The sequence below is a fragment of the Durio zibethinus genome, chromosome 24 (genome assembly GCF_047325235.1).
Source record: "Durio zibethinus cultivar Kanyao isolate XHJ-2024 chromosome 24, ASM4732523v1, whole genome shotgun sequence".
NCBI lineage: Eukaryota > Viridiplantae > Streptophyta > Magnoliopsida > Malvales > Malvaceae > Durio > Durio zibethinus.
In genome coordinates, this window is record NC_143185.1 from 20410568 (window position 1) to 20436844 (window position 26277).

Here is a 26277-nt window from a genome sequence, read left to right on the forward strand (position 1 = left end):
AAAGAGGGATTTATAAATGTAGACACCAGGGAGTTACCAAAGGAGTGAAGTCATTATTTCTCAATATTTTCTACTTTTCTTCCATTTGTATGCTACTGTATTGATAGCAGAGAGGAATAAGAAGAGAAGTAAGTAAACTTAAACCCGGGAAAAGTTTTTCATTTGAATTGCTAATTCATAGAATCTCTCCCTCTTTGCTAACAATTCAGGGCAGTTGCCAAAATGGCTCAAATTGGGGTGAAACAGAGAGGCTTGGCAATCATGGCATGGCTGGTGTTTCTGGTTCTTGTCATGATAAGCAATGTGGGGATTGCAGAGAGATTATTGAAAGACAAAAGGAATCATGAACTTTTAAAAGAAAAAGAAGAAACACAAGGATTTCTAGTTAGAGTTGCCAGCTTCCTCTGGCAAGGTGGGAAGTCTGCTTATGAACCAGTTTGGCCGGTGAGTTATCTAGTTAGGTCGTTTAACTACAGCTGCTATTTTTTCTGCTTGTTGGACATCAAGAAGAAGGAAAACTTTTCAAACTTTTCCAAACAATGAATTCTTATGCCCAGCTGATGATGATTTTTCAATCTCTTTTTGTCATTAATCTTTCAAGTTTGTTTACTGTGATATTGAATTTAATTATTGATTGAGCAGGAGATGGAGTTTGGTTGGAAAATAGTTGCAGGAACAATTGTCGGATTCCTTGGTGCAGCTTTGGGTAGCGTTGGAGGGGTTGGAGGTGGTGGAATTTTTGTTCCAATGCTCGCTCTCATAATAGGTTTCGACCCCAAGTCTTCCACTGCCATTTCCAAGTGTGAGTTTCTGCTTGCTCAAATATAATCCTGTTTTATTCATGTAATTTAACCTTTATGCATCAACCTTGCATGCTAGTATGCATGTCTTTATCTTGTTTTCAAGAAACCTGTCTGTATTCATGTCATATATACATACATGCAGACATGAATTTACTAGTATATAAATGTGCAGACGAGTATTAATTGTATGTCTGCAGCAAGCATGACCATAACATAATTTAACATCGGTAAGCTTGATGCTTTTAGGCTTATCCGATTTTTTGCAGATTCCTCTGACCATAACATTAGTACTATAGTCAGTACTGATCATATGTACAGATAACAAAGAGAGTTTTGATTGCAGGTATGATCATGGGTGCAGCTGGGTCATCAGTATACTATAACCTGAGACTTAGGCACCCAACACTGGAAATGCCCCTCATAGATTATGACTTGGCGTTGCTCTTCCAGCCCATGCTTATGCTTGGAATCAGCATTGGAGTTGCCCTAAATGTCATGTTTGCTGATTGGATGGTCACAGTTCTGCTTATCATCCTCTTCATTGGTAATAATAAATAATAACAGCATAATTTTGGATATTCTATTTCATTTCCATCATTGGTTTTTTTCTCTCTCACACAAATTTAAAATTAGCTTTTCTCATTTTCTTAAGGATCAATAATGGCAATCCAAAGATATTGCATGAAAAGGCTTTTGTTCAAAATTAAAAGAGCAGGGTTATCCAGCAGAGCTTTCACAAAGTAAACAGTGTATGCAGTAGGAAAACAGATAGCATTAGGCAGGATTCAAGTTTAAATCTTAGTCCTTCAAAGCCAGGAATAGGACATGCCAGCTAGGATGATACTCTTTCTTTACTATTTATGATTTCATGATCTGTGATGGTTTTCTCTGATATAGATTCATAAATTTATCAATGCCAGGTACATCAACAAAAGCCTTATTCAAAGGTATAGATACATGGAAGAAAGAGACAATGATGAAAAAGGTAAACTTTTCAACTTGGGTTCTCTTCCATGGATTTCTTCCCTTTGGTATAAGACTGTTAAATGAGGATTTTGAGATTTTATTTTCAGGAAGCAGACAAGTTGGAAGCAGAAGAGTCCAAATCAGCTAGTGAGTATCTTATGATTCCCTCCAAGTACAACTTCCTCATTTAAGTGTCACTTAGATTGGTAACTGGTTTTTTAAGATAAGAACCAATTGCAAATCCATCTGTGAAAAAGAAAATCGCTTGAAACCAAACATAAGCAGTTTGTCAGTAGTTAAAATGCAGGCTTAACAGACAAGTTCCCATTTACTATTTTGGGCCACAAATTATCCATTCAAGGTTCAAACAAGAAGTAAGAAATGGATTCAGATTCAAATGACAGTTTGTATGACAAATAACATGTGAAAGGAGAGAATCTCAAGATAATTACAAAGGTCTTTTGATAAAGGAATTTCATTATGTTGATTCAAATATTGAAATGACTTGTGCTAAACATGAGAGTTGCAGATGGAGCTGCTCAAGATTATAAACCATTACCTAGTGGTCCAGGCACCCTGCCAGAAGATGAAGTGAGTTCAGTCACATTTCAGTTTTGTTACAATAATACTCTTCTATTTTAAACACAATGTTATTCTTATCATTGTTATAATTGGCTATTGCTGTTATCATTCAATTCAGGTTCCTCTAATACAAAACATATATTGGAAAGAGTTATCGCTGCTAGTATATGTGTGGATTGGTTTTCTCATCGTTCAGATTATTAAGGTATGCTAATATTGTCCATAACATCTTGATAAATCTAGGATAAGGCTTTTGAAGGTTCCCCGCGGTCTCCTTCTTTTTTCATAGTCCACTATCATCAATGAGTTCTGCATAATCATCTGTCTTTAGTTTTAGCATTCTCCATGTGAAGTTTGTCTTTGCTTAATTTCATCCACAAGTTTTTTTATGCAGGAATATCTTCCAACTTGCTCAATCATTTACTGGATTGTGAACTCTTTGCAGGTAGAAACTTGAAATTCTATATAAAAACTTGTTCTAGTATCTGGACAAATGGAAGGGAATTGATTTTTATACCTATCGTGAGCTTTCTTAAGTATTTTACAATATGATTGATTCCATTTCAATGTGAAAAACTAGAAAAAGTATTCTCAAGTAAGTGGGGGCAGCAAAGTTCACACATATCTTTTTTATAAAGAATGGTCTCTTGAATACAAAGAGCTTGTTGCACTCATTAAATTACTTGCCTTTGCATGAATCTTACAAAATGGAGATAAAATCTTAGTGCACTTTAAATAAAGCTTGAGAAGCACTTGTTTACAGAAGAGAGAATTTAGAATTTCTCGGGGCTAAAATCTCTTCAACTGAATTGTTGCCTTTTTTTTCTATAGATACCAATTGCTGCCTCTGTGACACTCTTTGAAGCCATATGCTTATACAAAGGGACCAGGGTGATTGCTTCCAAAGGAAAGGAAGTCACAAATTGGAAGATATATCAGATTCTTCTTTACTGTTCCTGTGGCATAATAGCTGGCATGGTTGGTGGGTTGCTAGGACTTGGAGGTGGCTTCATCTTGGGTCCTCTATTCCTTGAACTGGGAATTCCTCCTCAGGTATACTTAACTAGTATTATTTAATGTAAATCATGAAGGCACGGTGGGGATGGATATATGACAAGTAATTATTAAGACAAATTTACAGTGGTCCGAATTTTTCACTCAGAAATTCCTAGTCACTGTGTTTCAGTTAGTGATTCTCAGGAACTGTGAAAACAATAGTGTATGTTCTACCATGAATTCCATCCTTGAAGACCATTCATTCTGAAAATTGTTCAGAACCCCAGAATTCATCATTGAGGAACTAACAGAAAATTCTAAGTACTAACTCAAGTAGCAAATATCAAAGTATGAATGCACAAGAAGCTGAAACAGATATATGATCAAGCTCTGATTCATGTTTTGTATCTAAAGACATATTAAATGCAGCGGATTTTCACAAAACTACAATGCTTGGGCAGGTAGCTAGTGCAACATCAACGTTTGCTATGGCATTTTCCTCCTCAATGTCAGTTGTACAATATTATCTTCTCAATCGTTTCCCAATCCCATATGGTAAGTGGCAATAACAGTAAAAATTTACTATCAGAATCAATTTTAGCAATTACAAAAAAATCTAAATTTTGACCACTAACAGCTTTGGTGTTTACTTTCTTTCCCATGCAGCTGCTTATTTTGTTCTAGTAGCAACAATCGCTGCCTTCACTGGCCAGCATGTAGTCAGAAAGATTATTGCAGTCCTAGGAAGAGCATCGATAATCATCTTCATACTAGCTTTGACAATCTTTATCAGTGCAATCAGTTTAGGTACAATGCTTTCTTGCTTCCAATAGGTTATCTTGAAACGCAAGTCACTTGAATTGAACCTCTCAAAATGGTAAGAAGCCGACCACATTTTCCTGAATGTTACAGGTGGAGTTGGCATTGCTGATCTGGTTGAAAAACTGGAAAATGAAGAGTATATGGGATTTGAAAACCTTTGCAAGCTGTCTTGATTGAGTTCTTTTTTGCCCTATTACCGGTGGAATTTCTCAGCTGAGAGCAACTCTACATCCACACTGCATAGAACTTCAGCACTCCAGACTGAACCATTTGTCAATTATTTTCACTTAAAGATTTGGGTTTTATATGTGTTAGTGGAGATTCATTTCTTGTCCAGTTCATGCAAAAACTTCTCCAGCACAGTGTGTTTCTTTTCCTTTCCTTTTTCTTTTTCTTCTTTTCCTCTTCCTGGCATCTCATTTTGCCATGGTTCCTAGTTAAATAGAAACTGTGTCTACCACATTTTATCTGATAGTTATGTAAGAAACCTTTTGGCTGAATAACATAAGATGTCAATGTCAGGGCTTTTAATCTTTTGATGAGCTTTTGGCTTCATCTTATCATTCAATCTTATAATGAGCAATCTCAACCTTTTGGTTTCGGTAGCAGAAAGCTTCTTCTTGAGGAGCATATCAATTCTTAACACATTTTTCCAATTTTTCACCATTGCCATAAAAGAATTTTTAAACACTGTTAGTCCTATAAATTTGAGAACAATTTGTACTTACTATTCTATTTGATTGATGCAAAATTTTACATTTTACAATTTCAATATCTACCTGGTGAATTGTAACTATAATATTATCTACATAATCTTGTGCTTTCCTTTTTAGCCAATCTCATAATGTATTTTGTTTTTTTTAATCCTTCATATAGACATAGAGTTAAGAAATCTGGAATAAAAATATGGAATATTTGTTATTATTCAAATAAAATTTTCTTTGTCTAAGACTTCAAGTTGTCATACTCGAATCATTTCTTGAAAATAAAAATTCAAGTGTTAGACCAATAAACCAGGCTCACGAGACTCACTAGAGGAAGATATTTCAGACTATAACATATCTCATATATTATATTTAACTAGTTTCACGTGAAATTTGAATTAAATAAAGGTATAAAAGGCATAAATATTCCATTCATGATCATGGGCTTACTCTTCCACAATTACTTTGTTGACTATATTGATTTCTAATGTTGATCTGAGTGCTTATTATGAAACTCTTGCATCTTTAACACTATTACATACTTGGAAAACATTGGAAATGCTTTGTTGGCCCCTAAGGTCATTGAATTTTGCTGGAAAGCATGCTTTAATATTCCCTGTTCGGGGTTTTTATTCTTTGATGGTAAAAATTCATGAATGTGCCTTTTTTTCTTTTGCCTGATGAGATTTTGCTGCCTTGTCTTACTCTATTTTATTGGTGGCATGATGAAGTGTCAAGGGAAGAAATGGAGAGAAGAGAAGGGCTCAAGTGTGCATCTTTCTGACTGTTTTCCTCCACCTCTCTTTAAACAACAATTTACAAATGAAGTATAATTCTTGGGGTTTTTCCCTTTCTTCTTCGAAGAATGAAGGCTGATGTTGAGCAGGTGCTCCCTCGTAAAAAAGAGATCATATTATATGCTTCCTTGGCTGAGCATCAGAGGAATTTCCAGGATCATTTGCTTAATAAAACTTTGGAAACATATCTACAAGAGAAGGGAAACACAGGTATTAGATTAGTTTTGACTTATAATTGTACAAGCTACATTATTAACGTTTCAATTTGAGGAAAATGAGAAAAAGGCATTGGAACATAGAAATTGATATTCATAAAATTTCTTGCTTCAATGATAAATAAACTCAAAATCTTGATTATAAGTATTCTACAGTGTATTTAGTTGAGTTTTTGTATGATAATTGACATTTGCAATATTGCAGGACGTGGTATAAAAGGGAAGCTTATCAATTCGATGATGCAGCTTTGGAAGAATTGCAACCACCCTGATCTCCTAGAGTCTGCCTTTGATGGATCATGTACCTCCCTTGGGAAAATGCTTGAAAATTTTGCTGTGTAAGAAAGCTTCGCAACTCCATTTACTCTGTTTTCTTGTTTATCTGACAGAGTTCTATCCACCTGTAGAGCAGATAGTTGAACACTGTGGAAAATTCCATTTGCTTGAAAAGTCCCTGAATACTGTATATTCTTTGTAACATGTTTTCTAGTTCTCTCTCAAATCAACTTATAATTGAAACCACATAAAGGCAAATGCAAATTGTACCCACAGAAATTGGTTGACCACTGTATTTTGTTCTTCATTAAGAACAAATCACTATAAGCAACACTCAAAAAGTCCATCAGTTTCTCATCATTTTTATTATGATCCTCTTCCTCTTTGTTGATGTGCTTCATGCTGTACATTGCAGTATCAGTTTCCTTATTACTTTGTATTTATTAACCAGCTACATTTTATGGCTTTTTCTTTTGTAAAAATAGATTCAGGAGTTCAATGACGTATACAAGTATCTGTTGAGGTATACCTGTGGCCTTTTCTGCAAGTTTTCTTCTGGCATTGAGATTTGAGAAGAAACTGAATGAAGTGGGTTTTTAACAGTGTCAGCATTTTGAAAAGCGCTTATAGTAAGTTGAAGCTTGAGCAAGTGGTGATTGGGAAAGGGCAGTTTCATCAAGAACGAAAACCCAGTAACGACCACTTTGAGGTTCGTTTTATCGTCATTTCATTTCTCTAACTTCCAGATCTTGGGTTTTTCATGAACCCTTTGTCCTTATGAAGATTAATTGTTAGGTTGTAGACTAATTGTGCAGAGTTGAAAATTTGCCCTAAAGAAAAGCTCTCTTTTCTACCGAACTGTGGATAATGACTGGTGTTGGAGGGAGCTGATTTTGTAAAAGGCTGTGTGGATTAGGGCTAAGAAAAGTCGAAAAATCCTGAATCGAAATTCGATTGAAAATTATAGTGTTTGATTTAGTTTAATTTTTTAAAAAAATCAAATTTAAATATTAAACATATATATTAAATTTGAATTAAATTTTAAATTAAAAAATAAAAAAATTTAATTTAATTTAATTTTATATATTTTTTAAATTTTTATAAAATAAAAATAATAGTTTTATATCAAAATTTATTTAAATATATTAATATAATATATAAAAATTAAAAATCTATAAATCTAAATCGAACCTATAAATTTTGATTTTATTTAATTATGATCGAATTTAATTCAAATTTTAAAATTTTATAATATTACATAATATCTAAAAAAATTAAATTGAATCATATTTAAATTAAATTATTATTATCCCTAGTGTGCATGTCAATAAAACTAGAAATAGAAATAGATAAGAAAGTCATTGATTATTTATTGTCGTAACGATTTTGAGGGACGTAAAGTGTTTTAAAATCAAAAAAAATATAAAGAATCGTCACCAATATTTTTTAGGATGTGATTGGTTACCTAAAAATTTATCTTTTTAATAAAACTATAAAAACGAGTTTAAAGTTTATCAAAAAGATAAATTTCGGTTTATGAAAATCAGATTAGATCCGAGAATTGGTTACGTGTGGAAAAGAATTAGCGCCCCTACAACGCTCATAAATTGATACCATTTAATTATGCGTTATTTTTTGTGTTAGACAAAAATAGTTTTAATTTAAAATTTAATACTAATTTCCTTCACTTTAAAAAATAAATTTTAGTTAAATTTTTTTTTTAGGAATATTGAAGAAATCTTTAAGTTAAAAAATTATCTTAAAATTCTTAAACATCTAGGCATAATTTAAAATAATTTTTTTCGCTTAAGATTTAACACAATATTCTTTAAAATAAAAAATAATACTCTTTATGGAAGATAATTATTTGTGACTCTCCAATATCTAGGTAGAATATCAAGAATTATTTCTTTCGGAATGTTACTTTTATTTTATTTTATAACATCACAACTTTAAAAATATATATATTTGTCTTGTAAAACATTTTATAAAAGAAAGTAAATAATGATATTGTCAGGTAACAAACACAAATTAAAGACAAAGAAATACGAAATGAACGTCAACAATAATATAGTGATGCGTGTATGCCCATGGATATTACTCTAGATGATAAATGCAATTTAAAAAAATAGATTCTTAAATATAATAAGACCACCTTGACTCTTCAACATTTAGACAGAATTTAGACATGACTGTTTATATTTAAGATCCTATTTTATTATTTTTCTTATTATTTATTGGTCATTAACCCCATTGTTAAAGTGAATTAAGGATTCATGAGAAAAACTTAATGGAATAAGATTTCTTTAAATACCCCATCATCTAGGCAGCATTCGAAAATAAATTACTTCACTTAAGATTTTTGCACGTCTCATTAAAGTTTCGAAAATGTTTAGGGTATAAGTTTAGGTCGATGTTTTAAAAATTTGGTGACTTTTGGATGATGATTCATGAATGCGTACCAAATTTGGAGTTTTTAGAATTTTTTATTTTAGATTTGAGATTTTAGATTTTAGGGTTTCAATTTTAAGGTTTGAGGTTTGGAGTTTTAGTTTTAGGGTTTAGAAGATTTAAGAATTAAAAGTTTTAGGATTTGGTTTTAGAGTTTGAAGGATTTAAGGTTTTATTTTTGGGGTTTGAGTTTTTAAATTTTTTGAATTTTAAAATACGAATATCTCTAAAAATCTCTAATATCTAGGCGGACTTTCGGAATAAGTTTGATTTTTTTATCATTTTTCAAAAATTAATTATAAAAAATCTCTCTTTTTTTATGAAAATTTATTATTAAAAAAATCAATTTATTATTATTATTAAAAAATTTTTATATAATTCTCTAACATCTAGGTGAAATTATATATTTTTTTTATTTCCTCTAACATTTAGGTAGGAAAAATAAAAATATTTTATTCTTATTACTATTTTTATATTATTATTATTTTTTAAGCATTTAGTATTTTTTTATTATTATCTTACTTTATTTTCATTTTTATTATTATTAAAAAATACTCAAATATTTATTCTAATAAATTTAAAAAATTATCATGCATGAACATTAAAAATAAAACTCAAAATAACAAAATAATAATATATAAAAAAATTAGAAAATAAAAAAAAAGATTTTTTATCTGAACCGGACCGATCAACAGTCCAGTCAACGCTGGTCTGGATCGGTCTGACCAGTTCTGCCGTTCAATTCAGTTGAACCTAATGAGGGCGGTTTGGCGAGTGGTTCAGTTGAACCGGTTAAGGGCTTACTGAAGGATGGGTCTCCGAGTCGGGTCGCTCGGATCCCGGGTCAGATCCGGGTTGACACATGGATCCTCCCATACCCAAATGACGTTGTTTTGCTTATTTTCTTCCTATATAAAACACTATTTTTTTAGCATATTTCTCCTCTTCTTTAGAAAAAAAAAAAAAAAACTTCAGAGCTCTCTCATCGTCCAACCTCTGGATCGTTGCGTCAGCCGTCGCTTGGGTCACTGCTGACGATCGTTGCTGGTGGCCGAAAAACACTAAAATCTTTCAAAAAATTCACCTCATGGTCCTCTTTCTAGATTCGATTTTCCTTTTGTCAAAAACAACCCTAATTGTCGTAGATCGAGGCTTGAAGCTTTTGACATTCTCTGTTTTTCTCTTCTTCTTTTTTTTTTAAATTGATGTGTTTCTTTTGTTTTTTGTAAGAAGCTTAGTGCTAAGTTCCTCCCTACGGGGAGGATTTTTTTTTTTTTGTTTTTTTTTATGCTTTCTGATAGGTGGGGATTTTGTAGTTAGGGGTTTGTTGGGTGTGAAAGCTAGGTTTCAGGTTATGAAAACTAGGGGTTTTTTTTTATGTTTGGACGTAGGTAGAGGTTCTAGGGTTTGGGCGACTGATGCCTGGGGTTCTTCTCTGTGTATGGATTTTGATAGTGTCCAAATGGGTGCTCGGTGAGAGGAATATATGCTTGGGAGAGATCTTATTTATATAGATGTGGGATTGACAGGGCATGTGGCTTTTGGTGTGAAATAGGGTGTTAACAGAGGTGGTTTAGAGGTGAACAAGGCTCTGGTGAGGGGATAGGACATGGGTGGGTGGTATGATGGCTAAGGCAAAGGCGTGGGTGACCGGTAGTGCCGTGCACGGCACATACTGACACCAACCTTTATGTTTTTGTTTTTTTTCGTTTGAGTTTTTTTGTTTGTCTTTCTCTTTTTTTTTTAAATTAATTTTATTAATTTTTAATTTTAATTAAATCAATTTTATTGTTATTAGTTTTAAAATCTTTATTATTATTAAAATAAGACTAAACAAAACCGATGTTTACATTGATTAATCAAATTATTAACAACCCAAAACATAGTTAAGCCGATGGTCCTTTTGAGGTAAATTCCAATATTTGGGTCTATGAATCCATGCTTTTCGGTTGCGAATATTGTTTCTTTGAAAATCTGATGCGTTATTCTGGTAAAAAACAAAAATTTTTCCGTTGCCGGGAATCGAACCCGGGTCTCCTGGGTGAAAGCCAGATATCCTAAACCGCTGGACGACAACGGAATTGTTGTTCTAACGTACTAAAAATAGTTATAATCAACGGTTACTTACACTTTAATCCCTCTCCGCCGTAAAGGTGCTTTATTTTTGTTTTTTCCCTGATTGAATTTCCAATGAAAAGGCAAACACAAAACATCAGCTTACAATGAAGTTCAATTTTCATCAATATACCATCAACTAATGTACCATTACTGAGAAAAACAATACCAAAATTATTTTTAAGATTCAGTCTCATTCACATTTGATGCTATCCCAGCCAAGGGTCAATGCATGTTCAACGACATTTAAGTTTTCAAACACATTAATATACAATTTAATAAAAAGGATATTGGTTTCCGTATGCCTTTTAGGCTCTCGATATCAACCATAGACGGTTCATGAAGCCAAACTTTGAACCACTTCAGCATGCAAAAACGGCCAGAAGCTTCACCTTAAGGATGTATAGCCATTAGTTAGCCGCCATTAACTTGTGGTTTGTTGAAATTTTCGAGTCCAGCTATATCAATGGCTTGTGCATCCACTGTGGTCAATACCTGAGGTACGGACATGCCACCAGAGATGACAATTTCTACATCAAATGAAAATTATAAACAAGATTATTTTTCTGCCCCAACCAAGATAACATAAATTCGTCTGGTTTTTATATACATTGGCCTGAAAATCTTACCAATTCCTTCTCGAACAGAGACGTTAGGCCTTATAATATCTTTTGAGCTTATGAGGAATATGTCTCCAATATAGAGGTGGTTGGAGGGCACGTAAACACAGCTAAGTTCCTCTGAACCTGAACTCCCACGAAGAACAACCGTTGAAGTGATAAAGCCGAAAGCATATTCTCCAACCCGCGGATGCCTAATGATAGCCACTTCCTTGAATGCGTGCGAGTTCTGATCTGGAATTGATGCCAATGTAATTAGGAATCTTATGTAGACTTTGAAATGCTGAAACCAGAAAATGCTTGTGCTTACCTGGTGATATTGCTGCACTTATTTGTTTCGAAGCAGAGTAAATATAGCTAATTAGGGGCATTTTCTTGATTAACCATTCTCCTAAACTAAGAACAGATGCTCCCAACCATGAGGACATGAACACACCAACTATGAAGATGAATGTGATAGAGGTCACAAATCCAAGACCTGTGAATTGGTTACCATGAAAAAATATAGTATACTATTAATGAGAACTATACCATGCAAAGGAATGAAAAAGAGACAATATACCAATTACCAACCAAATATATTGATCCCAAGATGCTTATAGATTGGGGAGAAGAATCCATCCACAAAATCAATGAACCACCAAGTGATGTAGAATGTAATTGCTATAGGAAGTAAAATGACACTGCAAAACAAAATGTCAGATATGAGTCAAATATATCTGCAATCATGTTGACTTGATAGGAAGACGAGATCCATGATCATAAATTTCAATTTCAACCCCCTAGGTAATTTTCCCAAGAAAAAGGCAGATTTAGAACTAGATCCTAGAAAATGGGGTATGATTACAAAAATGATATTCAAGGCTAGCCAAAAGGAGCAGAAACTTGCAGAAATTAAGGATTTACACAAACCATTTGAACAAGCACCACAAAATTTGGAAAAGGAGAACATTTTTTATATATAGGATTAGGATGAAGCAAGAATGAATGCTCAAAGTAAATCATTTAAGCAGGAGAAGAGCTAACCATCCTGTCATAAACTTTTTGGAGGCCCAGCTACGAATGACTTTGTAAAATGCCTGCACAGAAGAGTTGCATTGAACCATCTTAAACTGCAAAATCTGAAAATTTTCAACAAATTTGATCTGAATTGATGCTCTGCATAGTCTGATACATCTTAATTTAGTAAAAAAATCAAAAGAATAACCAAATGTTCATGGATGAATCTCCTGAAAATTTAATTGCTAATCATAAATCTGCATCTGAGCCGTGTAAAGCAAGATGGTAACAACATCTTCACTTGAAGCATGAAATGCAGAATCACGAGTAAACCAGAAGACTTGGCCGCATTTAAGATAGCAAAGGAGCAGAAAAAATCATTAAAAAAAATGGAAAACCTCTTTGCTCGAAGATCGAGAAACCGAAGACGACAAACAAACAGATTCGCCGCTATTTTCAGAGTTATTTACAACCGCTATTGGAATCAAACTCACTTGCTCTTCTCTTGTCTCCATTTTTTTTTTTTTTTTTGACTTCCGGTAAACGATCAACGAACTTTGTTGTTAAGGACGTGCCCGCGTCATGAAGCAACGAACCAATGGAGATTAAGTGGGCCAGTTAAGCCCATTAATGTCACCATTTTTGTCACTTTTAAGCGTCAGCTTTGAAAGGAGCCGGCCCGCTTCATGTTACACGTGGGTGTTGCCCGTTTTTATTAAAAAAAAAACATTTAAGAAAAATGATATATACAAAGAAAAATTATTGCATCCACTATGATTTTTAATTTTAGTAACCAAAATTTATATTATGTCAATTTTAAATAAAAAAATTTCAAGTATAATGCAAAGACATGGAGTGGAATATAAAAAACTTGGATTATTATAAATAGAATTCACACTTAACTATCGCTAATAATCAATTTTAAAAAAAATTATTGTTGATAATTAAGATTAGCACATTTTATTATCTTATTTTGATGGTAATATTCTTATTATTAGTGGTTCAAATTAAATTTCATCAACCGAAAAAATATAATTGTTATCATCACAACCCTTAATTACAACTCTAAATACAAAAAATAAAATAATTTTTAGATATATACATTTTATGTGACAGTGATTTGATTATGATTTTGAAATCAATAAATATATATATATATATATATATATATACACATTATGTCATTTTCGTTTCCCTATTTTTTAAGTAGTATGTAATCAATTTTTGGCAATCTCGTTTACGATTGAAAAGAGGTGACAGTTTGGGGCACGTTGCACCGCTGGAAGCCAATTAAGCTCTCACAAGGGCTCTTGATGAAGATGGTAATTGGAGAGATTTGAAGTTATTTTTGTTTTCAATTGAAAGTAAGGTCGTCTTTGGCTTAAGCTTACTCTGATACTTTTTTTTTTTTAAAGTTCTGGATACCCTCAAAAGTTGAGGGCGAGCCTTGGAGCAATGGTAAGGTTGCTCCCACAAGTTTGAGTCTTGAAAATAGCTTCAAATGAGGAGCCTTGTGTGGAGAGATTTGCCCTTTTATACCTTTGAAAGTTGATTTATGAGGTATCTCTACTGGTTAAAACTGAAGTGAAACATATTGACAACGACAACCCAAGCTGCATGCTTACTATAGTTTATTAGGGATAGTTATATTATCTTATTTGTCCTTTTCTGCCTTTCCTTTACTGCTATATGCCTTGGTCACGCTTGAGAAGTTGTAGACAGGCGAAGAGGGTGAGAAAATTTCTATTACTCTTGTGGCCTTGTCTAGGTGAACCTTTTCTGGCACTTGAAAGTGCTTTCAGTGATATATGCTAATCTTGGATAGCTTACCACCCAGCTTAACATATGTGGCGCATTCACACAGCTTGGAAATTGATCTTGGTAGGTGAAGACTGTTGCTTGGTTTCTTATTCATTTTTATTGGTAAAACCATACACAAAGCCCATGTAATTTGCCATGCACTTTAAACCTGTAACACTTCACAGTTAAACCAAGAGACATCAGCCAGTCATTATCTGATCAGTGGCCTGTAGAAATTTGGGTTATAGGAAACTTAATTGTTTAATTTTCTGTGTGCCAACAACAAAATGAGAACAAGAGAGGATGAGAGAAGAGACAAAGAAAAAACATTTCTAGATTGCATTGCCAAGGGATATAGACAGAAATTTGACATTCCTAAGTGGTTATATGAAGCCATATACTTTTATTCCTTGAAGGTAACTTTATTACCAAGTATCTAGCGTAAGATTAATGATCTTGTTGATTTTCTTCTCATGCACTCGAAATTTGAAGTCATTGGCTGATTGAACATGAAAACTAGATGGCAAATTTGGGAAGTACAGAGCAACTGTGTCTTTTGCTTGTTTGTGTAATTTTCGGTTAACAAACATCCACATTATCATGGTCCCCTAAGGGATCATTTTGTTCTGTCCAGCTTAAATGAGGCTCCAGGCACCGATGGTTATGAGCAAAGGAGAAAGGTAAGAGAATAAAATTAAGTGATGGAAATGGGTGACAAGAAACGGCATGATTGCTCTTAATTAATGAACAAATGGCCCTCCAACACATGCATTCTAAAAGAATACTAGGGCCTTCTTTCTTGTCTTCTAGTTGGGTAAGAACATTGCTGATATCTAATTGTTGTATCCATTGTTTAAAATATCATTACTTTCTATCTTTTCTGTTTGACCTCTCTAAACTCAGTAGAGTTGGAATTTATTTCTGATTTATTCTATACAATTCTTTACTACAATCTGCCACCCATTTCGCTGCTATTCTGTATGAGATTTGTTTGTTAGATTGAAGCAGATGGGAGGTACAAAATATGGTTGAACTGAGAGTTGGAATGTTATGAATGGTATGATACCATCCATGGTGATGGCACTTTATATGATAGTAGTCATAAACAATATATGATGGTGGTGCATGGCCATTTTATTCTGTTGGTGAAAGAAAAAGGGAAGGTAGTGGCCCTGCAACCATGCAAAGTGCCTTTATGAAAACATGCTATTGGCATGAAGTGGATGTTTGGCATGACTTGATATAATGATGTGTTTTTGCCTATTGTGAAAGAAATCTCAAGGCTGTATAGCATTTTAACAAGAGAAAAAAGGTGTGAATAGAAAGGTGCATGCAAATTTTGCAATAAAGAATACAAAAAACTCTTTGAAATCTTTAATCGAAGCCAAAAATAATCATCAGTAATTGTTGCAAATTTTGCATTGCAACAAAGAATACCCTGACTCTTTGAGTTTACTTCGAATGGATACCATGCTTAGACTTCTATTTTCTAAAGGAAAACTAAAGAGGATCTATCCTTGGTTATAGATGATTTATCCTTGTAATAAAACTCCATTTGAACGATCGATGAGAATTTTTTTATTTTTTTATCACGTCACGAGGTTATAGTAAAAATTTCTTCTTATCGGCCAACCAAATGAAACATAAATCAATACTTTGAGATAGTTCATAGTTCATCTCTTTAAACTAAGTTTCCAAGAATAATTTAAGCTTTTCTACAATTCCACTGATAAGATCAAGCAAAATACTCCCTCAAAAGGCCGAAATTCTCGGTCAAGCAATGCATTTTTTAACTTAGCCTAAACCAATCGTGCAAAACCTTTAATTATTGTTGTCCTAATTATTGATTAAGTATAATAATTTGATTAATGGTGCTGCTGTGATGTTGCCTTCTCCTGAACCACTTAGCCTTGAGTTGAATCTCAACCGTTTAACCATCAATTGGAAGATTTAACTAAGCCGAAAGCGAAAGCAAGAGTGACCCTCTATCGTTTTCCAAACGTTCATGCCATTGATATGAACATTATATATTTTTTTGTTCATTTTTTAACTTGAACTGTTGAACACTTTTTGGTGTTTCTTAAAAAACACTCCTTTTGAAGCTACGTGCGTTGCATTAGTAAATAATCCACTTGAATTGCCTGGATAATCCACAGCTTTAGAATAATTAATCTTTCAAAATGTTTTCCTTTATCATGTCAAAGATGGCCCTTCAAAATCAAACATACGTTTCTCCACCACTGAATGAAACAAGACATACAAAAGAAAATACCAAGATTTTGCTTTTTGCATAGGCATCTTCAAATCACTGCCCTATAAGTAAGGTGTTCATTTGGTTGGATTGGTTAATTTCAAATCAAATTATTCAAAATCTAATTAACCAAATTATATTATTTTATTTTTGTTAACTAAACTGAATTTATGAATTTTAAAAATTAATTGATCGGCTTAATTTGATCGATTCAATTAATTTTTTATTAATCGAATAATAAATACATTTAAGCTAAATTATATTTTAAACTCTTAATTTTTCATATTTTAAACAAACTAAATAAAATTATCTAACAAAATATTCAAATAAAAAAGTATTATATTAAAAACTCTAACAACTTATGAATTTAAATAATTCATTTTATGTATTTTTTTAGTTTATATTTACATTATATTATATTTCAATTAAATTTTTAATTAATTTGAATAATTTTATTTTTGAATCAAATTAATCAAAAATTAAAATTATTTTTAAAATTATTTTTATTAATCAATTAAAATTAATTCTATAATTAATTGATTAATCAACTTAAATCAATTCAATCATTTAATCCAATTAAAATCAAATTACGAACATCTCTTCCTATAAAACGAATCTCATATCATGGGCAGACTCTCGTGCATGAGAAAATTAAAAGCAAAGCAGAGGCCAAAATGCCATCATCCTTTTATCCCTTCAAAAAATCCCTTGAGCATGGTGGTGCCACGTCTTCTTGCTCCACCCCTCGCGTGAGCAATCATTGAGGTGCCTCTCTGTTCTCACAATCATGATGGGTGATGGAGGGTTGATGGTTGGTGCTGCTTGCTGAAACGGGACCCCAAATCTTCTTCTTCTTGTCCTCGAAATTTTCAAAAATGTTGATGATATAGGTATGGGAAAGCTATAGATCAATAAAAAGATGTAAGAAAAGTAAAAGGTTGGTCCAAATTGTTTGTCTAAAAAGAAGACACATTTTTGATAGAGATAGATGGTGGCACAGGAACCAATCTTTTGGAAGTATCATAAAATTTCAGTCAACAATGACCATAAAATTATAAAATCATGCAGCCAAGGCTCTATCTTTTTTCATTGATTTTGGCATTATACATTTTGGTCCAAACAATTAGTGGGAGTCCTATTAAAGCTTGATTGGAATTCAGAATCGAAGACAATGTTTGTGGATAAGTGCAAACAATAAAGAGCAAGGAGAGATAAGTTATTAAATAATGTTATTTTATTTTATATTTAATATATGTAATAATTAAAATAAAATAATTTATTTATTAGTCAATAATTTTTTTAAAATTTATATAATTTAAATTATTGATGTAAATTATTAATATAATTTTTAAAAATATAATAATATATGTAAGTTTAATCTCATGAATTAAAAATAATTCATTTTATTTTGAGATAATTAATTTATCTTATATTAAGAGAATAATTAATTTTTCTTATAATTATATCTTTTTTTAATATAAATTAAATATAATATAAAATTATTATTATTCAATCCTATTCATCATTCAATATATCAAACATAACAATGGTATATATATACGAACCTGTCAAGTTTTAATTTGATTCTATAAGATTTTTTTTTTTAAATCAAAATTCGGATCAAGTAAGATTTTTTTTTTAAGTTGAAATTGAGACTAAGTCGTGAACCTACCCCGATTTAACCTAATATATAAAATATTTTTTATTATTTATTTAATCTTATATTTATATATTATATTAATAAAATCATTGTTTAATACTTAAATGATATTAATTTCATAAAAATATTATATTTATGTATAATTAAGATATAATTTATATTAAAAAATAATATTTTATAAATATTATATTAAATTAAATTTATTAAATTAATTTTAAATTAAATCAATTATGATTATATATATATATACAAATCAAATATAACAAATAATATTTTAATATCAAAATTGAATACATGTCTTATAAAATCAAATCAAAATTAAAACTAAAAAAACTCATCTCAATCCGTCCGTTGCTATCACTATTCATATCTGATGGCCTAACGGGCAGAAGCCTTTTGCATGACTTTGGAGGCAGTTTCCTGTATAAATTTGCAAAGTCTGATCAAATCGGGTTGTAAAGGGCTTCCCTCCAAGCCCTAACGGCTTTAAAGTACAGGCTTCGGTGAATTGCACGGCCACACGTGTAACCTTCTCCACGTGTTACATACCCCTCACCTCATCATTGGCTGCGTTGCCAACCCGCACGAGTGGTTTATTTAACTCTGCCTTGTCCTTATGCTTTTCTTTCTATCTAAAAATCTTGTCTTTGCACATAAAACTGCTTCCTCATTGGACCACGTGTCCCTCTCCAAAATTGATTTTTCTTTTTGGCAATTGACAAAGATATGCAAAGAGGCAATATTACATTTCAGTTGCAGACAGAAAATTATATAAAATAATTATTTCTTATTTAAATCATATCATATAATTATATTATTAAAAAATTAATTAATTTATTATTTAGTTATTATTATGATGTATAATAAATAATTATTTTTTTAATAATATAATTATAAAACATGATTTAAATGAAAAAAATAAATATTAATAAGACAACTGTTTTATAATATATTTTTCCTAGTAGTAAGATGTCCACAGAAGTTTTAAAAACATCGAAAAAAAAATTTTTTCTTGCTGGAAGGAAATAACAGAATTAATGTTACAAAACCTGTCATTTTTTGTAATATCTAAATTATCTATTTTATGGATCAAATTCTACCATAATCACCAATGAATTGTTATTTTAATAATATTAAAAATCAATTTTAAAATTAAAAATTATAATTTATATAAGATAAAAAACAAAAGAAATTAAACCATAATCCTTGCCAATCAAGTCACCGAAATTTAATCATCGATTGGAGATTTGTTGCCAAAAAAAGGATAGATGGACGTTTGTGAAAAGACTCCTTTAGTGATTATCTGAAGGAGAAAAAAAAAAGGCAAAATTAAAGCCAATGATATAGGGCAAATGTGCTTTTGAAATTTTGGTATATTAACATGAAAAAGAATAGGGATGTTTATTTGATTGGTTTGATTAATTTTAAATTAAATTATTTAAAATTAAATTATTTTATTTTTATTAATTGAATTAAATTTTTTAATTTCAAAAATTCATGAATCAAAATTAATTTGATTTGTTTGATTTTTTTTATTAACCGAATAATGAAATATATTAAATTAAATTATATTTTAAATTCTTATTTTTTATATATGGAACAAATTAGATAAAATTATCGAACAAAAATATTTAAATATCAAATTATTAAATTAAAAACTTTAAAACTTAAAATAAAATGGATAATTTCATATATTTTTAGTTTTATATATAGATTTTATAATATTTCGATTAAAATTTTGATTAATTAAAATTTTGAATCAAAATTAATTAAAAATTAATTTTTTAAAATTACTTTTTATAATCAATCAAAATAAATTCAATAATCGATTAATTAAATTAAATTAATTTAATCCATTAAGTCAGTTAAAATCAAATTATAAATACCTCTAAAAAAGAAAAAAAAATTACCCATTTGAACGAGATAATTCCAAATAAATTATGTTGCAAAGTTTGAAAAATCTTTTGGGTCATATTTTACTAACCAAAACTCAAAAAGTTGATAAAAGCAAAGGGCTCTTACTCAGTTTGACCGTCCAATCCAGTTTCGCCCGCTTCTGGTTGGTCTTCTTTCCTTTCAGAGTGCTTTTGGGCTGTACGGCAATGATCACAGTTTGACCTTGACTGCTGCTGTTTACGTGAAACTCCAATTCACCCTTTGCCAAATCCAAACCAAAGTCGATAAAATAATAATATGGGATTTTAGTACACAGAACCTGCCCTTAAAGCCTTAAAACGGTAATGAAAGGTAGGACCATGCCCTTCAGTCCTACCTTCCACCTCATAATTAGTTTTTAATGTACAAAAAGAGACAGCAGTGGCTGCATTATTTGCATGTACAATACATCTTGGCTATCAGAGTAGCAGATCGGGGATGGTAATGGATATATGTCATTGTCCGATTCATTTATATCACAATTTGATAATTATGAATAGATAATTAATGAATTTGAATAAAAAATTTATGATTAACATATAGATAGTATATCTATATATTTAATATCTGAATTTAATTAAATTTTAATAAATAATAATAAATATTTAATTTGATATTTAAATTTGTTATTCGTTTATATATATATATATAATTTTATATTTATAGAAGAATTTGGATTTTAAAAAATAATTTTTATTTATTATTAATTAAAAGCAATTTTAAATTTTAAAATTAATTTTTATTTATTTTATATTTTGATAAAAAATTTAAATAAATAAATATTTTAACGGATTTAGATATTTAAACGAATTTAAATTTGGATAATGATATTAAATTTAAATGAATATTTAAATGGATTTGAATTTTGAAAATAATATTAAATTTAAATGAATTCAGATATCATAAATATTAAAATGAATTCAAATAAATATATCTAAAAAATAGCGGATCCACACTCCGTTGTCATTCCTAAAGCAGATGCAGCAAAATGCATTGATCATGGAAAGAATGTTATAAAATTTGAACTTTCTTAAGTGTAAATCCAATTAATTCTTGGCCACTTTCCGCTCTTTTGGCTTAAAAGGTCGCCAACGGATCCATTCAAATTTGATAGAGCATAAAAATTAAGCTTATTGGCTAATTCTAATTCAAAGCTTTTCATTAAGTTCGGTTTTTCCATCAGGTGACTTTAAAAACTCCAGAAATTGGACTTTGCTTTATCAAAAACAAAAGTAGATATCTGATTTGTTTCTTGGAAAGCTAAGCAAATTCTTCAGACATAGAAGAAGCAGGATCAGGAGGAAGGGCCAGGAGAGGAACTGAGGAAGAAGAAATTAAGAGTCGGTCTCCATGCCTGATTCAGAGCATATTTTTTTGTTACTTCCATCTATCTTATCTCTGATTCTGTTCTTCGCTCTCATCAAGAGAAAGCAAAGAAGATTCAATCTTCCACCAGGCAACATGGGGTGGCCTTTTGTCGGTGAAACAATCGGTTACTTGAAGCCTTACTCTGCTATATCAATAGGGGAATTCATGCAGCAGCACATATCAAGGTAAAAATAAAATTTTCCCATCAGAAAAGAAAATGAAAAGTAGAGTAAAATCTTACTTATATATGTTTCAATTAACATGCAGGTATGGAAATATCTACAAATCAAATTTGTTTGGCGAGAAAACAATAGTCTCTGCAGATGCTGGGCTGAACAAGTTCATATTACAAAATGAAGGAAGATTATTTGAGTGCAGCTATCCGAGAAGTATTGGTGGCATTCTTGGGAAATGGTCGATGTTGGTTCTGGTTGGAGACATGCATAGAGACATGAGAATTATATCACTAAACTTCTTGAGCAACGCCAGGCTGAGGACTCATCTGTTGAGAGAAGTGGAGAGGCATACCTTGCTTGTTCTGAGTACTTGGAAAGAGAATTGTATATTTTCAGCTCAGGATGAAGCAAAAAAGGTTACAAACATAACTTTCTTTATTTGAATATATAGCCAAAAACATGTGGTTAGCTTATGTTTTATGGAATTTGTTTTGCAGTTCACTTTCAATTTGATGGCAAAAAATATTATGAGCATGGACCCAGGACATCCTGAGACCGAGCAGCTCAAGAAAGAATATGTTACTTTCATGAAAGGAGTTGTTTCTGCTCCTTTAAATTTACCTGGAACTGCTTATAGAAAGGCCTTACAAGTAAAGTATCTAATATTTTAATATGGGTCATGATTCATGAATCTGATGCTTTTGTTTTCTTAGCTCTTTGTTGATCTGATTTTGACAGTCTCGATCAACTATCCTCAAATTTATTGAGAAAAAAATGGAAGAGAGGAAAAGGAAAATGAAGGAGGGAAAAGAAAATAATTCAGAGGAAGATGATCTTCTTGAATGGGTTTTGAAGCATTCAAATCTTTCGACAGAGCAAATCCTTGACTTGATTCTGAGCTTGCTCTTTGCTGGACATGAAACTTCATCAGTAGCCATAGCCTTAGCCATCTACTTCTTGCCAGGTTGTCCCATGGCTATTCAACAGTTGAGAGTAAGCAACTGCCGACCATTAATCTAACAGTGCAAGCTTCCCTGTTCCTTTATAATTCAATTGCTTTGATAGATCATTTTCTTTTACAATTAAACACAGGAAGAACACCTTGAAATTGTCAGAGCCAAGAATCAATCAGGGGAGATAGAACTCAACTGGGATGATTACAAGAAAATGGAATTCACACAATGCGTAAGCTCTTTAACATAACCTTAAATCATATTAATATTACATAATACAATTTGTTTTTTTTTTTTTTTACATTCTAAAAGGTTATCAGTGAGACACTTAGGCTTGGCAATGTCGTCAGATTTCTCCACAGGAAAGCTCTCAAAGATGTTCGGTATAAAGGTAAGTTAAAGACATTAACCTTATTCATACTTTATTATTAGTGTTAATAATGTTACTGCCTTACTGGCTTAATCAAGCAGCTTTGAAAATGAGATTTGAAACTTTTTTTTTTTTAATTTTGTTTGGAAAAGGATATGATATTCCATGTGGCTGGAAAGTGCTTCCAGTGATGGCAGCTGTGCACTTGGATCCCTGTCTTTTTTACCAGCCTCAACACTTCAATCCATGGAGATGGCCGGTTAGTCTTCTTTATTAAGAGATCATGCCTTTGTAATTATTGTTGGTTTGCTATATTTATCATTTTAAATGAAAAAAAATCAAAGATACATATAGTAACAGTAGTAGCATTTGAATTTTTGACTGGTTTAAGAGTAAGGCTTTTTTTTAATAATAGCTTAAGATCATTTTTTTTTATGAAAAGATTTTGGGCTTGAATCTTGTCGGTGGTTATTTGTTGGAGTCATCTCCAATGCACGACCTGCAACCAACTGTTTTAGGTTGTCAAGTATAGTACATCTTACTCTGACTTGAGGGATTGAATAATTTATCTATCTTTAAATTTTTTTTTATAAAAAAAATATGTAATCTTAAAAGATAAAATAAAATAAATTATTAATAAAATACTAAATTTTGAATTCCAATTATTAAAATTTAATTAACATCTTCAATTATAAAAAAAAACTAAAACATTAAATTGAGGCATTTATGCTATGCAATCAATGATATAATATCCATACCAGAAACGTGGTCACAATTAATTATGAGAAGCATACCATAGATTTGGTGATCTATAAATAAATTCTTTTGGACATTAATACCTATTCTTTCTTGTCTTTTCTTTTTTATAAATATATATATTTATATATTTTTTCTTAGAGAGTGATAGCATTACCATAAGCTTTCTTCTTTTTGCTAAAACTTGGATAAAATTTCCATCATTGTTATTGGTGTGGATGGAAATTTTTAGGAATTGATAATTTGTACGACATTTAAATCATGTTGGGTACTTCAAGTTCCATCAAGGCCGTTCATTACTGCCGAGTCAGGATAAGACAAATAAGCATAGGAAAAATATCTGAAAGACATGCTTTGATCCAACGGATTCTCTAAGCACATAAACAGTTATGATCAATGTGCCGTTGTCGTACGCTGGAAGGACGTAGATCCGTCCCATTTCCCTGGGACAAAATTTACTTATGAGTAAAATTTGTTAAAATTTTTATTAAAAATAAATAAATAAAAATTTTAATGAATAACTTAAATTGATAGATTATAGAGTTTAATATAAAAATTAATAATATATAAAAAATTAAAAATATTATTTATAATTTAAATTTAATCAATATTTATTTAATAGTTACTGTATGTTGTACGAACATAAATATATTTTTTTAAAATAAATTTATATTAAGTTTTATAAGTGAAATTTATATTAAGTTTTATAAGTGAAATTTATAAAATCTTTCATTAGAAATGAGTAAAAAAAATCTTTAATAAAAAATTCAAACCAATAAATTAATATAATTCAATGTAAAAATTAATAATATGTAAAAAAATTATTAAAAATGTTATTTATAATTTAAATTTGATTTATACTTATTGAATCATAAAAATTTTGTTAATATTTTTATTAAAATATTTATTTAATAAATATATCAAAATTTTTAAAAAAATTAAATTTTGTAAACTTGATTTATATGATGAGATTTTTTAATGTATCAATTTTAATTTTTTATTTTAATTTTTATTTACTCATTTTTAATAAAAAATTTTATGAATTTTACTTATGAAACTTGATGTAAGTCTTTTTCTTCCCCCTCTTTATCAAAGAGAAAAAAATGGAAAATTTTAAGCAAAACCCGGTAATGTAAAGCAGACCAGTCCTTTGGGGTTTGGGGACTGGCCTGTGGGGAGGTGAGGGGGTTCTAAGATGATGATTAAAGCCCCCATGTGGCTGTGGGGTTCTCGCATGCACGTTCAGGCGAGTGCTTTTTTTTTTCCTTTCCTGTGGTCCAATCACAGTTCGTAGACTGGTCCAAACAAAAAATCGTTAGTAATAAAACAAAAAAAAATTAACATAATGGTTAAGGAGATCACAAGACCATACAAAATTGCACTAAAGTTGAGACAATGACTCGTCCTCTATCGAGAAGTTTTTTTTTTTTTTTGGGAAACTTGCCTTTTGAGTTTCACAAATGCATGCAAAGTTTGGTTCATTTAGATCTTTTCTCCTTAAAATCTTCATCCTTTTTTTTATTCGTTTGATATAGCCAAATAATGGCACTCATGGGACAACGTCGTCTTCATCGTGTCCAAGCACGACGACAAGCAGCAGCAATTGCTTCATGCCATTCGGGGGAGGGCCACGGCTATGTGCAGGATCAGAGCTGGCAAAACTGGAAATGGCCATATTCATCCACCATTTGGTTCTCAACTACCAGTGGGAGTTGGCTGATATCGATCAAGCCTTTGCCTTCCCTTTTGTCGACTTCCCTAAAGGCTTACCCATCAGAGTCTTAAAATCTTAAAACGAGACATCTTTGGCAGTCTCAGCCGCTCGTACGTGTTGGACATAATAGATATATAGGCATTTGAAAAAAAAAAAGTACATGTATCATTTAAGTACTTGATGACTGAAAATTGAAGTACAAAAGTTATTAATATAAAGATATAACTATCTACGGTCTGAGGTTTATTTTAAGAGTTATAATGATTTAAATCGAATTAATTTTTATTTTATTTTTTAATAATTTATAATATTTTAAATTTTTAAATTTTCATTTGAATTTAAATAAATTATATTTTTAAATTGATCGAATTTGAATCGAATTTTATTAGTTCAATTCGATTTGATTTATCATTTTGTAAAATTTAATTTTTTATTTTTTATATATTATTTTAATAAGATTTTTAATATATTTAAATAAATTTATATATAAAATAATTATTTTTATTTTATAAAAATTTAAAATATATAAATTAATAAAAATATATAATTCAATTCGATTTTTTATATTTTTTACATCGATTCAAAATTTAATTTAAATTTCATATATAAATTTAATATCTTAATTTAATTTAAAAAAAAAAACTAGATTTAAACTAAATTAAACATTACAATTTCCACTCTATTTTCAATTTTTTTCGATTCTCTAGTCTACTCTCTACTGTTTTTCTTCGTTAATTTGTTTTTGTCTCTTCCCTTACCATATCTCGTTCTTTCCCTTAACTCTGATCTATTATGATCTGGGATAGATTCATAACATACAATAATGAAGAAAAGAGACAGGATCTTTTGTCGTAGTGTCTGCCGTTGGCCTTTTCGCTCAAATATTGGATATCCCCCGTTCGAAAAATGTAGTCCTAACGGTTTTCGTTGGCACCATGCAAATCAGCA

The 26277-nt window shown here is 30.8% G+C and overlaps 4 protein-coding genes and 1 non-coding gene across 5 annotated transcripts; 3 read left to right on the plus strand and 2 right to left on the minus strand.

Moving 5' to 3' along the window:
• The first annotated feature begins 23 nt into the window (after window positions 1-23).
• Window positions 24-4702, plus strand: LOC111317176 (sulfite exporter TauE/SafE family protein 3-like). Its single transcript, XM_022919574.2, has 13 exons — window positions 24-128; window positions 210-444; window positions 643-802; window positions 1147-1347; window positions 1724-1788; window positions 1877-1916; window positions 2299-2360; window positions 2470-2556; window positions 2746-2796; window positions 3183-3404; window positions 3809-3902; window positions 4014-4154; window positions 4260-4702. The coding sequence occupies exons 2-13, from the start codon at window positions 223-225 to the stop codon at window positions 4340-4342; spliced, it is 1428 nt and encodes a 475-aa protein (XP_022775309.2). The 5' UTR covers window positions 24-128; window positions 210-222; the 3' UTR covers window positions 4343-4702.
• A 910-nt stretch (window positions 4703-5612) lies between these two features.
• Window positions 5613-6254, plus strand: LOC111316234 (chromatin remodeling protein DDM1-like). The gene is made up of 2 exons (XM_022918250.2): window positions 5613-5880; window positions 6091-6254. Exons 1-2 carry the CDS (start codon window positions 5739-5741, stop codon window positions 6225-6227), a joined length of 279 nt encoding a protein of 92 aa, XP_022773985.1. The 5' UTR covers window positions 5613-5738; the 3' UTR covers window positions 6228-6254.
• Window positions 6255-9709: 3455 nt separating this feature from the next.
• On the minus strand, window positions 9710-12886 carry LOC111316235 (protein LIKE COV 3-like). Its single transcript, XM_022918251.2, has 6 exons — window positions 12745-12886; window positions 12374-12426; window positions 11921-12030; window positions 11658-11825; window positions 11357-11581; window positions 9710-11257 (listed from the first exon to the last, which is right to left on the minus strand). Exons 1-6 carry the CDS (start codon window positions 12859-12861, stop codon window positions 11142-11144), a joined length of 789 nt encoding a protein of 262 aa, XP_022773986.2. The 5' UTR covers window positions 12862-12886; the 3' UTR covers window positions 9710-11141.
• TRNAE-UUC (transfer RNA glutamic acid (anticodon UUC)) lies at window positions 10620-10692 on the minus strand. Its single transcript has one exon. It is a non-coding gene; the product is annotated as a tRNA-Glu (tRNA).
• Window positions 12887-20966: 8080 nt separating the features above from the next.
• LOC111316237 (cholesterol 22-monohydroxylase CYP90B51-like) lies at window positions 20967-25576 on the plus strand. The gene is made up of 8 exons (XM_022918252.2): window positions 20967-21545; window positions 21628-21952; window positions 22034-22186; window positions 22275-22529; window positions 22629-22721; window positions 22802-22880; window positions 23012-23118; window positions 25151-25576. Exons 1-8 carry the CDS (start codon window positions 21343-21345, stop codon window positions 25406-25408), a joined length of 1473 nt encoding a protein of 490 aa, XP_022773987.1. The 5' UTR covers window positions 20967-21342; the 3' UTR covers window positions 25409-25576.
• Window positions 25577-26277: the final 701 nt, after the last annotated feature.